The sequence below is a fragment of the Salmo trutta genome, chromosome 17, assembly GCF_901001165.1.
Source record: "Salmo trutta chromosome 17, fSalTru1.1, whole genome shotgun sequence".
Classification (NCBI taxonomy): Eukaryota; Metazoa; Chordata; class Actinopteri; order Salmoniformes; family Salmonidae; genus Salmo; species Salmo trutta.
Genome location: NC_042973.1, coordinates 25690557 through 25703606, shown reverse-complemented (window position 1 = coordinate 25703606; position 13050 = coordinate 25690557). Strand labels below are relative to the sequence as shown.

General features: G+C 41.9%; 1 protein-coding gene across 1 annotated transcript in view; it reads left to right on the top strand.

The window, feature by feature from the left end:
* The window catches only part of LOC115151935 (copine-2), a 40688-nt gene extending 27773 nt beyond the window's left edge, over positions 1 to 12915 (top strand). Inside the window, exons 15-16 of the mRNA XM_029696298.1 lie at positions 11692 to 11928; positions 12403 to 12915. Of these exons, the coding sequence (XP_029552158.1) occupies positions 11692 to 11928; positions 12403 to 12510 (345 nt within the window). The 3' untranslated portion in view covers positions 12511 to 12915. The remainder of the gene's footprint in view (positions 1 to 11691; positions 11929 to 12402) is intronic.
* The last annotated feature ends 135 nt before the right edge of the window (positions 12916 to 13050 follow it).

The window sequence follows — 13050 nt, the reverse complement described above, 5'->3', positions numbered from 1 at the left end:
GGTAGCATCCACATTAATGTAGAAGTGTTTACAAACATATTCTATTCTTATTTCCAATAAAAGTTACTCCAAAATGACATCATTAATTTCTATTGGGCACAAAAGAATGATGAACACAACCAAAACAAACAGCAAGTGCATCCAACAAGTTTGTACAGTCACAAGCTTAATGTAGTCATTGCGTGCTAGGAATATGGGACCAAATACTTAACTTTTTGCTACTTTAATACACATAAGTGAATTCGTCCCAATACTTGTGTATTGTACAGAAAGTGCTGTAATTCTAAATGGTTCACCCGATATGGATGAAAATACCCTCAAATTAAAGCTGACAGTACAGAGCCAAAGCAACAACAAAATATGTCACTGTCCAAATACTTTTGGAGCTCACTGTATCTGGCCATTAACAAATTTTGCATTTTACTTTAGGGATTATGTAGGCTTCTAACACATTGCTTCCTACTTCATAATAAAGACATAAAATGATTAGGCTATATATTTACATTAAAAACCAAAGTCTGTCAGATTTCCAGTCATTCCAATGAATTAAATACTCCTTGATCTTCAAGAATAGGACTTGGAAATAAACTCAGCAAAAAAAGAAACATCCCTTTTTCAGGACCCTGTCTTTCAAAGATAATTCGTAAAAATCCAAATAACTTCACAGATCTTCATTGTAAAGGGTTTTAACACTGTTTCCCATGCTTGTTCAATGAACCATAAACAATTAATGAACATGCACCTGTGGAACGGTTGTTAAGACACTAACAGCTTGCAGACGGTAGGCAATTAAGGTCACAGTTATGACAACTTAGGACACTAAAGAGGCCTTTCTACTGACTCTGAAAAACACCAAAAGAAAGATGCCCAGGGTCCCTGCTCATCTGCGTAAACGTGCCTTAGGCATGCTGCAAGGAGGCATGAGGACTGCAGATGTGGCCAGGGCAATAAATTGCAATGTCCGTACTGTGAGACGCCTAAGACAGCGCTACAGGGAGACAGGACGGAGAGCTGATCGTCCTCGCAGTGGCAGACCATGTGTAACAACACCTGCACAAGATCGGTACATGCAAACATCACACCTGCGGGACAGGTACAGGATGGCAACAACAACTGCCCAAGTTACACCAGGAACGCACAATCCCTCCATCAGTGATCAGACTCTCCGCAATAGGCTGAGAGAGGCTGGACTGAGGGCTTGTAGGCCTGTTGTAAGGCAGGTCCTCACCAGACATCACCGGCAACAAGGTCGCCTATGGGCACAAACCCACCGTCGCTGGACCAGACAGGACTGGCAAAAAGTGCTCTTCACTGACGAGTTGCGGTTTTGTCTCACCAGGGGTGATGGTCGGATTCGCGTTTATCGTCGAAGGAATGAGCGTTACACCGAGGCCTGTACTCTGGAGCAGGATCGTTTTGGAGGTGGAGAGTTCGTCATGGTCTGGGGCGGTGTGTCACAGCATTGTCAGACTTAGCTTGTTGTCATTGCAGGCAATCTCAAACCTGTGTGTTACAGAGAAGACATCCTCCTCCCTCATGTGGTACCCTTCCTGCAGGTTCGTCCTGACATGACCCTCCAGCATGACAATGCCACCAGCCATACTGCTCGTTCTATGCGTGATTTCCTGCAAGATAGGAATGTCAGTGTTCTGCCAAGGCCAGCGAAGAGCCCGGATAAAACTGCACTCTTCTTCAACAATAACTAATGTCGACATGAGTTTAGACTTTTGAACCATACACAAACTTTTTTACATTTATGTTCAGTAAATTCATAATGTTTATTCTTATATCATTAACACTTAGCCGTAAGTATAAGCAAGTGCAAGCAAACGAGCTGCGACAAGGTAGGCCTTCATTCAGCACTTTCAAAATGGACACAGACAGAAATTCAGATAGGTGTTGAGGCCTTGACTTTACCCTTGTCACATCCTGACCAGTAAAGGGGTTATTTGTTATTGTAGTTTGGTCAGGACGTGGCAGGGGGGTGTTTGTTTTATGTGGTTCGGGGTTTGTTGGGATATGTGTTTATGTAGAGGGGTGTTTGTTTAGAGTATTCTGGGGTTTGGTTATGTTCTATGTTTTGTATTTCTATGATCTGTCTATGTTGTGTATTTCTTTGTGTTGGCCTGGTATGGCTCTCAATCAGGAACAGCTGTATATCGTTGTTGCTGATTGGGAGTCATACTTAGGTAGCCCTGTTTTCACATGTCCCTGGTGGGAAGTTGTTTTTGCACTGTTGTGTGTATCCTGCATTACTGTTCGTTCGTTCGTTTTCTTGTTTTGTTTATTTAGTGTTCAATAAAAGTTTAACCTGTTTGGGATAGGGGCAGTATTTTCACGGCCGGATAAAAAACGTACCCGATTTAATCTGGTTATTACTCCTGCCCAGAAACTAGAATATGCATATAATTAGTAGATTTGGATAGAAAACACCCTAAAGTTTCTAAAACTGTTTGAATGGTGTCTGTGAGTATAACAGAACTCATATGGCAGGCCAAAACCTGAGAAGATTCTATATGGGAAGTGCCCTCTCTGACCATTTCTTGGCCTTCTGTAGCCTCTTTATCGAAAATACAGGATCTCTGCTGTAACGTGACATTTTCTAAGGCTTTCATTGGCTCTCAGAAGGCGCCAGAATGTTGAATGATAACTCTGCATTCTCTGGGCGAAAAACAGTAGGGGTTTTGGAGAATGGTACTTCTGAGAACAATGACACTGGCGTGCGCGTGCATGTGATGACTCCATTTTCTTATTTCAGTGTTTGAACGGATACAACGTCTTCCGGTTGGAATATTATCGCTATTTTACGAGAAAAATCGCATAAAAATTGATTTTAAACAGTGTTTGACATGCTTCGAAGTACGGTAATGGAATATTTCGAATTTTTTTGTCACGAAATGCGCCGGCGTGTCACCCTTCGGATAGTGATTTGAACGCACAAACAAAACGGAGCTGTTTGGATATAACTATGGATTATTTGGAACCAAAACAACATTGGGTGTTGAAGTAGAAGTCCTGGGAGTGCATTCTGACGAAGAACAGCAAAGGTAATCCAATTTTTCTTATAGTAAATCTGAGTTTGGTGAGTGCCAAACTTGGTGGGTGTCAAAATAGCTAGCCGTGATGGCCGGGTTATCTACTCAGAATATTGCAAAATGTGCTTTCACCGAAAGCTATTTTAAAATCGGACACCGCGATTGCATAAAGGAGTTCTGTATCTATAATTCTTAAAATAATTGTTATGTTTTTTGTGAACGTTTATCGTGAGTAATTTAGTAAATTCACCGGAAGTTTTCGGTAGGTATGCTAGTTCTGAACAAAACATGCTAATGTAAAAAGCTGTTTTTTGATATAAAATGAACTTGATTGAACAAAACATGCATGTATTGTATAACATAATGTCCTAGGAGTGTCATCTGATGAAGATCATCAAAGGTTAGTGCTGCATTTAGCTGTGGTTTTGGTTTTTGTGACATATATGCTAGATTGAAAAATGGGTGTGTGATTATTTCTGGCTGGGTACTCTGCTGACATAATCTAATGTTTTGCTTTTTTTAGCCTTTTTGAAATCGGACAATGTGGTTAGATAAAGGAGAGTCTTGTCTTTAAAATGGTGTAAAATAGTCATATGTTTGAAAAATTGAAGTTTTTGTATTTTTGAGGTATTTGTAATTCGCGGCACGCTATACCATTGGATATTGGTGAGGTGTTCGTCTGTCCCCAACAGGTTAAAATGAGGACTCAACCCGCTGCGCCTTGGTCCACTTCATACGACGGCCGTTACAACCCTTCTTTAAGTCACCACACACACACACACAGAGAGAGAGAGAGAGAGAGAGAGAGAGAGAGAGAGAGAGAGAGAGAGAGAGAGAGAGAGAGAGAGAGAGAGAGAGAGAGAGAGAGAGAGAGAGAGAGAGAGAGAGAGAGAGAGAGAGAGAGAGAGAGAGAGAGAGAGAGAGAGAGAGAGAGAGAGAGAGAGAGAGAGAGAGAGAGAGAGAGAGAGAGAGAGAGAGAGAGAGAGAGAGAGAGAGAGAGAGAGAGAGAGAGAGAGAGAGAGAGAGAGAGAGAACAACCCTTGCAATATCAACTGGAATTATATGGGTCAATTACTGGACTTATGTCACCACACACACACACACACACAGAGAGAGAGAGAGAGAGAGAGAGAGAGATGGTTAGATTACCATATTAAGTATTTTATTAGGCCTTTGTGGTCTAAAAGACAAAACAACCCTTGCAATATCAACTGGAATTATATGGGTCAATTACTGGACTTTCACTGGGAAACATGGTTACGGACCCAACAACATTACAGTATCCCCTTGTTGTGGAGAAAAGCAATGAGCTAATTATAATACACAAAGTAAGCAAAACAAAGAAATGCATCATTCCAACATTGCCTAAAATGATTCATAAGTTACTAATGAGATAGACCTATATAAGCAATATAACAATTGAGATGTACAAACTATTGCATAATGGAACGAATTAGCGAGCTAAAACGGACGATATGCCTATTTGTTCAGCACTTTTGAAATGGACAGCGACATAATACAGAACATGGGCCGTTGTTACAGTATTCTCCCTGTACACCAAGTCAGAAACGTAGGATAAATAACGGGGGCGTATAAGCAGACAATGAAAACTTTTACAATATTCGATGATGACATTTCTCTAAAACTGGCTATAGGCTACATGTGCACCACCAATTCAGAACAGTATAGGCTAAGTTCTGAGGGGGAGAGAGACCAAATGAGACACATGGGCTACTTACAGCTTACTACATAACATACACTTAGTATTACTTTTTTAGCTACTGTATACATATACTATACAGTGAGGGAAAAAAGTATTTGATCCCCTGCTGATGTTGTACGTTTGTCCACTGACAAAGAAATGATCAGTCTAAAAATTTAATGGTAGGTTTATTTGAACAGTGAGAGACAGAAAAACAAACAAAAAATCCAGAAGAACGCATGTCAAAAATGTTATAAATGTATTTTCATTTTAATGAGGGAAATAAGTACTTGACCCCTCTGCAAAACATAACTTAATACTTGGTGGCAAAACCTTGTTGGCAATCACAGAGGTCAGACGTTTCTTGTAGTTGGCCACCAGGTTTGCACACATCTCAGGAGGGATTTTGTCCCACTCCTAGTTGCAGATCTTCTCCAAGTCATTAAGGTTTTGAGGCTGATGTTTGGCAACTCGAACCTTCAGCTCCCTCCACAGATTTTCTATGGGAGTAGGGTCTGGAGACTGGCTAGGCCACTCCAGGACCTTAATGTGCTTCTTCTTGAGCCACTCCTTTGTTGCCTTGGCCGTGTGTTTTGGGTCATTGTCATGCTGGAATACCCATCCACAACCCATTTTCAATGCCCTGGCTGGGGGAAGGAGGTTCTCACCCAAGATTTGATGGTACATGGCCCTGTCCATCGTCCCTTTGATGCGGTGAAGTCCTGTCCCCTTAGCAGAAAAAACCCCCCAAAGCATAATGTTTCCACCTCCATGTTTGACGGTGGGGATGGTGTTCTTGGGGTCATAGGCAGCATTTCTCCTCCTCCAAACACGGCGAGTTGAGTTGATGCCAAAGAGCTCCATTTTGGTCTCATCTGACCACAACACTTTCACCCAGTTGTCCTCTGAATCATTCAGATGTTCATTGGAAAACTTCAGACGAGCATGTATATGTGCTTTCTTGAGCAGGAGGACCTTGCGGGCGCTGCAGGATTTCAGTCCTTCACGGCATAGTGTGTTACCAATTGTTTTCTTGGTGACTATGGTCCCAGCTGCCTTGAGATCATTGACAAGATCCTCCCGTGTAGTTCTGGGCTGATTCCTCACCATTCTCATGATCATTGCAACTCCACGAGGTGAGATCTTGCATGGAGCCCCAGGCTGACGGAGATTGACAGTTCTTTTGTGTTTCTTCCATTTGCGAATAATCGCACCAACTGTTGTCACCTTCTCACCAAGCTGCTTGGCGATGGTCTTGTAGCCCATTCCAGCCTTGTGTAGGTCTACAATCTTGTCCCTGACATCCTTGGAGAGCTCTTTGGTCTTGGCCATGGTGGAGAGTTTGGAATCTGATTGATTGATTGCTTCTGTGGACAGGTGTCTTTTATACAGGTAACAAACTGAGATTAGGAGCACTCCCTTTAAGAGTGTGCTCCTAATCTCAGCTCGTTACCTGTATAAAAGACACCTGGGAGCCAGAAATCTTTCTGATTGAGAGGGGGTCAAATACTTATTTCCCTCATTAAAATGCAAATCAATTTATAACATTTTTCACGTGTTTTTCTGGATTTCTTTGTTGTTATTCTGTCTCTCACTCTTGAAATAAACCTACCATTAAAATTATAGGCTGATCATTTCTTTGTCAGTGGGCAAACGTACAAAATCAGCAGGGGATCAAATACTTTTTTCCCTCACTGTATATACAAAAATATATGGACACCCTTTCAAATTAGTGGATTCTGATATTTCAGCCACACCCGTTGCTGACAGGTGTACAAAACTGAGCACACAGCCATGCAATCTCCATAGACAAACATTGGCAGTAGAATGGCCTTACTGAAGAGCTCAGTGACTTTCAACGTGACACCGTCATAGGATGTCATTTTTCCAATAAGTCAGTTCATCAAATTTCTGCCCTGCTAGAGCTGCCCCAGTCAACTGTAGGTGCTGTTATTGTGAAGTGGAAACGTCTAGGAGCAACAACGCCTCAGCCGCGAAGTGATAGGCCACTCAAGCTCACAGAACGGGACCATTGAGCACTCAAGCGCCTAGCACGTAAAAATTGTCTATCCTCGGTTGCAACACTCACTACTGAGTTCCAAACTGCAACGTCAGCACAATAATTATTTGTCAGGAGCTTCATGAAATGGGTTTCCATGGCCAAGCAGCCACACACAAGCCTAAGATCACCATGTACAACACCAAGCGTCAGCTGGAGTGGTGTAAAGCTCACCATCATTGGACTCTGGAGCAGTGGAAACACTTTATCTGGAGGGATGAATCACGCTTCACCATCTGGCAGTCCGACAGACAAATCTGGGTTTGGCGGATGCCAGGAGAACACTACCTGCTTCAATGCATAGTGCCAACTATAAAGTTTGTTGGTGGAGGAATAATGGTCTGGGGCTGTTCTTCATGGTTTGGGCAAGGCCCCTTAGTTCCAGTGAAGATAAATCTTAACGCTACAGCATACAATGACATTCTAGACTATTCTGTGCTTCCAGCTTTGGGGAAATAGTTTGGGGAATGCCCTTTCCTGTTTCAGCATGACAATGCCCCCGTGCACAAAGCGAGGTCCATACAGAAACAGTTTGTCGAGATCGGTGTGCCTAATCGCCCAACATCAGTGCCCGACCTCATTAATGCTCTTGTGGCTGAATGGAAGCAAGTCCCCACAGAAATGGTCCAACATCTAGTGGAAAGCCTTCCCAGAAGAGCGGAGGCTGTTATAGCAGCAAAGAGGGGACTAACTCCAGATTTAATCCCATGATTTTGGAATGAGATGTTCGACGAGCAGGTGTCCACATACTTTTGGTCATGTAGTGTGTCTCCATGGAATATTACATAATTTATGCAGCAGCATACAAGACAGAGGCCTATTTTTGGACTCCTCGTTGTTGTGCTGTGCTCACTTGAACAGGAAGGGGGCGCGGCGGTCCTTCTTGTGGGCAAACTTTGTCATCAAACTTTGTCATCAAAATCTGGCATTCTCTGGATTTATGGTGCTTTCAAGACAACTGGTAACTCTGCAAATAAACAAGGTTAAATCATGGTCGGAAAGTCGGAGCTTTAGAATGAGACCCGAGTTCTTGACTTGGAATTCCGAGTTGGATGACCATTCAAAACGTATTTTCCCAGTTGTCTTGAACGCACTGAAGTCAGAAATGTCTAATTTACGAGTTCCCAGGTCTTCTGAACGAGGCATGAGTCATGCTGGATTGAACCTTTTCTGGCCCATGATGTTGCGTGAGAATTTGTATCCTTTTAAGCTTGAAAAAGAGACCCTTTCAGACAGACGTTTTAAATCCTTAAACCCAGACTTGGATTCCCGACTTGTTATATAATGTTTATGTCCAATGGCCAATGAGCACCGATACGTTTTAATTTCTCTTCATTATTTCTCTTCATATGACAAGGACTGAAAAGGATTTACCAGTAGATTGTCAACATGATTCATGATTTAAAAATAATATATATTATTTCACCTTTATTTAACCAGGTGGGCTAGTTGAGAACAAGTTCTCATTTGCAACTGCGAACTGGCCAAGATAAAGCGTAGCAATTCGACACATACAACAACACAGAGTTACACATGGAATAAACAAAACATACAGTCAATAATACAGTAGAACAAAAGAAAACAAAAAGTCTATATACAGTGAGTGCAAATTAGGTAAGTTAAGGCAATAAATAGGCCATGGTGGCGAAGTAATTACAATATAGCAATTAAACACTGGAATGGTAGATGTGCAAGTAGAGATACTGGGGTGCAAAGGAGCAAGATAAATAAATAAATACAGTATGGGGATGAGGTAAGTAGATAGATGGGCTGTTTACAGATGGGCTATGTACAGGTGCAGTGATCTTTGAGCTGCTCTGACAGCTGGTGCTTAAAGCTAGTGAGGGAGATATGAGTCTCCAGCTTCAGAGATTTTTGCAGTTCGTTCCAGTCATTGGCAGCAGAGAACTGGATGGAAAGGCAGCCAAAGGAGGAATTGGCTTTGGGGGTGACCAGTGAGATATACCTGCTGGAGCACGTGCTACAAGTGGGTGCTGCTATGGTGACCAGTGAGCTGAGATAAGGCTGCCTTACTCAAGAGACCATGTTTGTATGCAGCTTTATTAACTCAAGGATGATAAAAAATTGTTTACATTGTTTGCAAACTGATATGTAACACAAATGAATGCCAAAATAAAATGCAAAATAGTCCAATTATTAAAAATAAATAAATGCTAAACAGGTAGGGCTCAAAACCTGAATTGCAGGTCACCACTGGGCAGGAGAGACTCATTGGGAGGAGGGGACTAGAGAATACCCAGAAGTTCTGACTGAATGCACATTTGAGCGCCCCAGGACCATCCATTTACTTTGTGCTGTTAAAATGTATGCTATGAAATCCTGCAATTTACATTGAGGCAGTTCACCCTCATAGCAAATGGCTGGCAAAGCAATCCAAGCAATGTTTGCATTGCCTATTTCCCCTTGGAGCTGCCTGGCAGTGACTGAGGGACTGAGTATTAAGTAACTGAACGACTTGTTTTGAACAATATCTTTTTTAACAGGAAAATGTACACTTTTACTGCACTTTTATGAGCATTTAATACATAATCCTTGAATCATATAATCTATACATATTTTTATTTTATAAATTCAAAGAAAGACCAAAAATTGGGACCAATCACAAGTGGGGTACCACCCCTAACGCCCTAATGGGTGGGCCACCGCTGATCGTTCCATTAGGCCTTTGGATTATTTTTTTAATCAGCATGAATTAGATTGAGCAATAAAAGCTCTACTCATGGGTCTTCTTAAATTAAACTTGTTTTTGACGGTATGTGTGGAGCATAATACCACAGAGGACTTTACAATGGAGGAACTCCCTCAAACTGTTATTCCAGTGGCTGGGATCTGCACACAGCTGTTGCAAGAGCGCATTTTTCACTGGCTGTTCAAAATCTAATTCAAGTTTATTGGTCGCATACACAAATTTGCAGATGTTATCGCAGGTGCAGTGAAATGCTTGTGTTTCTAGCTCCAACAGTGCATTTATACCTAGCAATACAAAAGAACACACACATAATCTAAAAAGTTAAAAGAAAGATATTAAGAAATATCAGAACAAGCAATATCAGACTCGAATTTAAAAGTAAACCGAAAGTATCTGTAATCTGATTGCAATATTTTAGTTTGTAACGTAATGGATTACAGTTACCGTTTTTTTTGTAATCAGTTACATGCAACCCTGTTAGTGCATGTTTAGTGCGATTGAGAGTGAATGTGTGCGTTTGCATGTGTGAGCACACATGCATGTGCTTCTGTATGAACTTACAGTGTGTGTGTGCTTCTGTGTGTATTTTATGTGTGCGTGTTTGCAATGTGAAGAAGAGGATGAAAATAAGTCAGCCCCCCCTTCTCTTCTTAGCCCAGTGCCCTTGATACGTGTGAGGATGGTGGGGAGCTGTGACACACTGGCCCGCAGGGCTTGACGTCACAGCATCACATCAACCATGCCAGAAGGCCAGGAGAGTTAATCATGGCCTCCGAATGTGTGTATTCCACACTTAAAGCACTTATTACCAAGCAGTAATAGAGCTTTTTTTCACCCAGAGGGACATGTTTGTGTGGTCTGTTACACTGACAAATTAATTTGCATGGCCAGATATGGACAAAAAAACAGAGTATTTTATGAACATAGGTCTAGTCCTCCCATTTGGATGATTACCAGGACTGGAAGGGAGGGTATTTGATGTCAGTCAGATTGCTTTGTTTCCTTTTACGAACAGAAAGAAGCAGTGGGTTGGAAGAAAGAGAGGCACCATTTGGGGGGGGGGGGGGGGGGGTAAAATTGTGTTTATTTTAGTCTTTGTTATGCAAGGCATGTTTGAAGTACTCTACATAGATACAAGTTCTCTGTGTGAGTATGGAACGTGGGAACTGCTGAGGGTCTGTGTGTCAGTGGCTGTGTTCAGAGAGTCAGCTCGAGACCCTCTCATCCTGTACAAGTGCTGCTCTCTCCGACCCTCATGGTTTGGACCTGGCCATAATAAACCCACAGGACTGAATGAAGCTCAACAGACCATAGCTTTACACTGACTCACACCGTTGACCATCACACATAGACATGCTTTTACTGCTTTTGTTCTGCGTACCACAGTATGATTCAGAAATCTGTGGATCCCTTAAGACCAGTAGAGCCTTTGACATTTGTGCGTATGGGACTGGGTCTTTCTTGGGCTCCAGTCAGTTAATTGTCCAGGTCATGTGTGAGATGGTTCAGTGTGAATATGCTGCTGTCTGCTCTCTAACCAGCCTTACAGCTGGAAGAACATTCCATTATGATGCAACACTGAGCAAATGGAAATCTCCATTCTAAATATGACTATCAGCAAACTGCAGCAGAAAGAACAGGAGACAGGGATTGTGTGACTATATAAATCCTTCTTCCCCCACCCTCCTCTTTTGAAGGAGTGGAATGGGATAGTATTGAAGCTCCTTCTTTCTCCTTCTCATCTTCACTCTCCACATGTACAACAATATATCCGCAATGTAATGCAATCATCACTAATCTGACTGTGCTGTTCTAGGGTGTTTGGAGTTAATGTGCATAAAATGCAATTAAAGAAATGTGTGTCTACTGAGCGCTGTGTAAGTTCACAATGAGGACACAGCTTGGACATGAATTGCATTCATTTTCACTTATTCCAGTGACACCTCCGAGGTGTGGTGGTAGCCATCATACTGACACCGTAATCCATGTGTCTAAACCGAACAGTTGAATACATTGTGGCTAAACGTCATTTCTGTTTGAACAATTTGTCCAGTCTTTTCTGCTCTGTCCCAACATGATTATATTCCCCTTCAAGGCTTCTTCACATCATTCCCAAAGCTTAATCCCCATTCTCTCTCCCCTTCCGCCCCCCCCTCTCTCTCTCTCTTTCCTTCTCCCCCTGCAGCAATACTTCACTCTGCTGATCATCACAGATGGGGTGATCAGTGACATGGATGAGACCCGCCACGCCATTGTTCAGGCTGCCAAGCTCCCCATGTCAATCATCATTATTGGAGTGGGCAATGCAGACTTTGCTGCCATGGAGTTCCTGGATGGGGACAGCAGTGTGTTACGCTCCTACACAGGAGAGGAGGCAGTCAGAGACATTGTGCAGTTTGTTCCCTTCAGGGACTTCCGAAATGTGAGTGTCTCATATGTTTAATACACTTAGGGGGAAACAAAAGCGGTGTATGAATTAGTCTTGTTTTTATTCCCCTGTAGTCTAAAACACATTGTGGTTGACTGTTTAACGTTATGATGTCAACCTGTTGCACTATACTCAGATATCACGACAGGTTGTTGTTGCTGGACAAATTAGAGATGACACATCCTGATATGGACTGACTTTGTGAGTGTAAACAGCCTTGGGAGTGGGTGTGGGTGATCTGTAGGCCATGTGACTTCCTCAACAGTAGGAGAGAGCACATCCTAGCTTCAGTCCATCTGCTGAAAATGAGAAAAATGTTCCATACACAGAGTATGGAGAGATGAAGTGCCATATCTTACTTCTAAACCATTAACTGGATGAAAGTTGATTCTAATGCATTCTTATTGTATAAGCACTGATATTTAGAGATCTCAATGAGACTTTTACTTTTCTGTCTTGTTCTCACAGGCTCCGAAGGAAACTTTAGCCAAATCAGTATTGGCTGAGCTGCCGCAACAGGTCACACAGTACTTCAAACAGAGGAACCTGTCGCCTAGCAACACAGCATCGGAGTGAAATCCCAAGGCCTTGGTTCATCATCATGCATGTTGCAAATATCTATTCACTGTTTACAAGAAAAAATGAAAAAGTGCATGAAAAGGTTTTTTAATATGTATTCATCGGATTTTTTAACATCTTATCTGAAAGCAAGACTTTGTGGAAGAGAAATACAGTGTGTCAAAGAATACTACTTTGCAGTCCCCTGAAGGGAAAATTAGAAATGCGTATATTCTACCCTGAATGTAAATTTATACATTGTTCTGTTTCCAAAAGAAAATGTTTCTGAAAAGTTTTTATGTATCTTTTATGCAGTGAATTGTAATTTGTTGTACTTGTACTGTACCTTGAAGGCGTTATTGATTTTATAAAGTTCACCATGTATTTGTTACCACTCAGGTCAATAAACATACAGAAATGTCACTGTGCTGTGTGCTTGACTGAAACATAAGGCTGAGGCAACACAAGGAATTCATTCTGCTTGAAGATTTTTAAAAGCAAGCGGAAATTTTTAGAAAGTTATAGTTTGAAACAATCAGTACAACCTTATCCTGGATA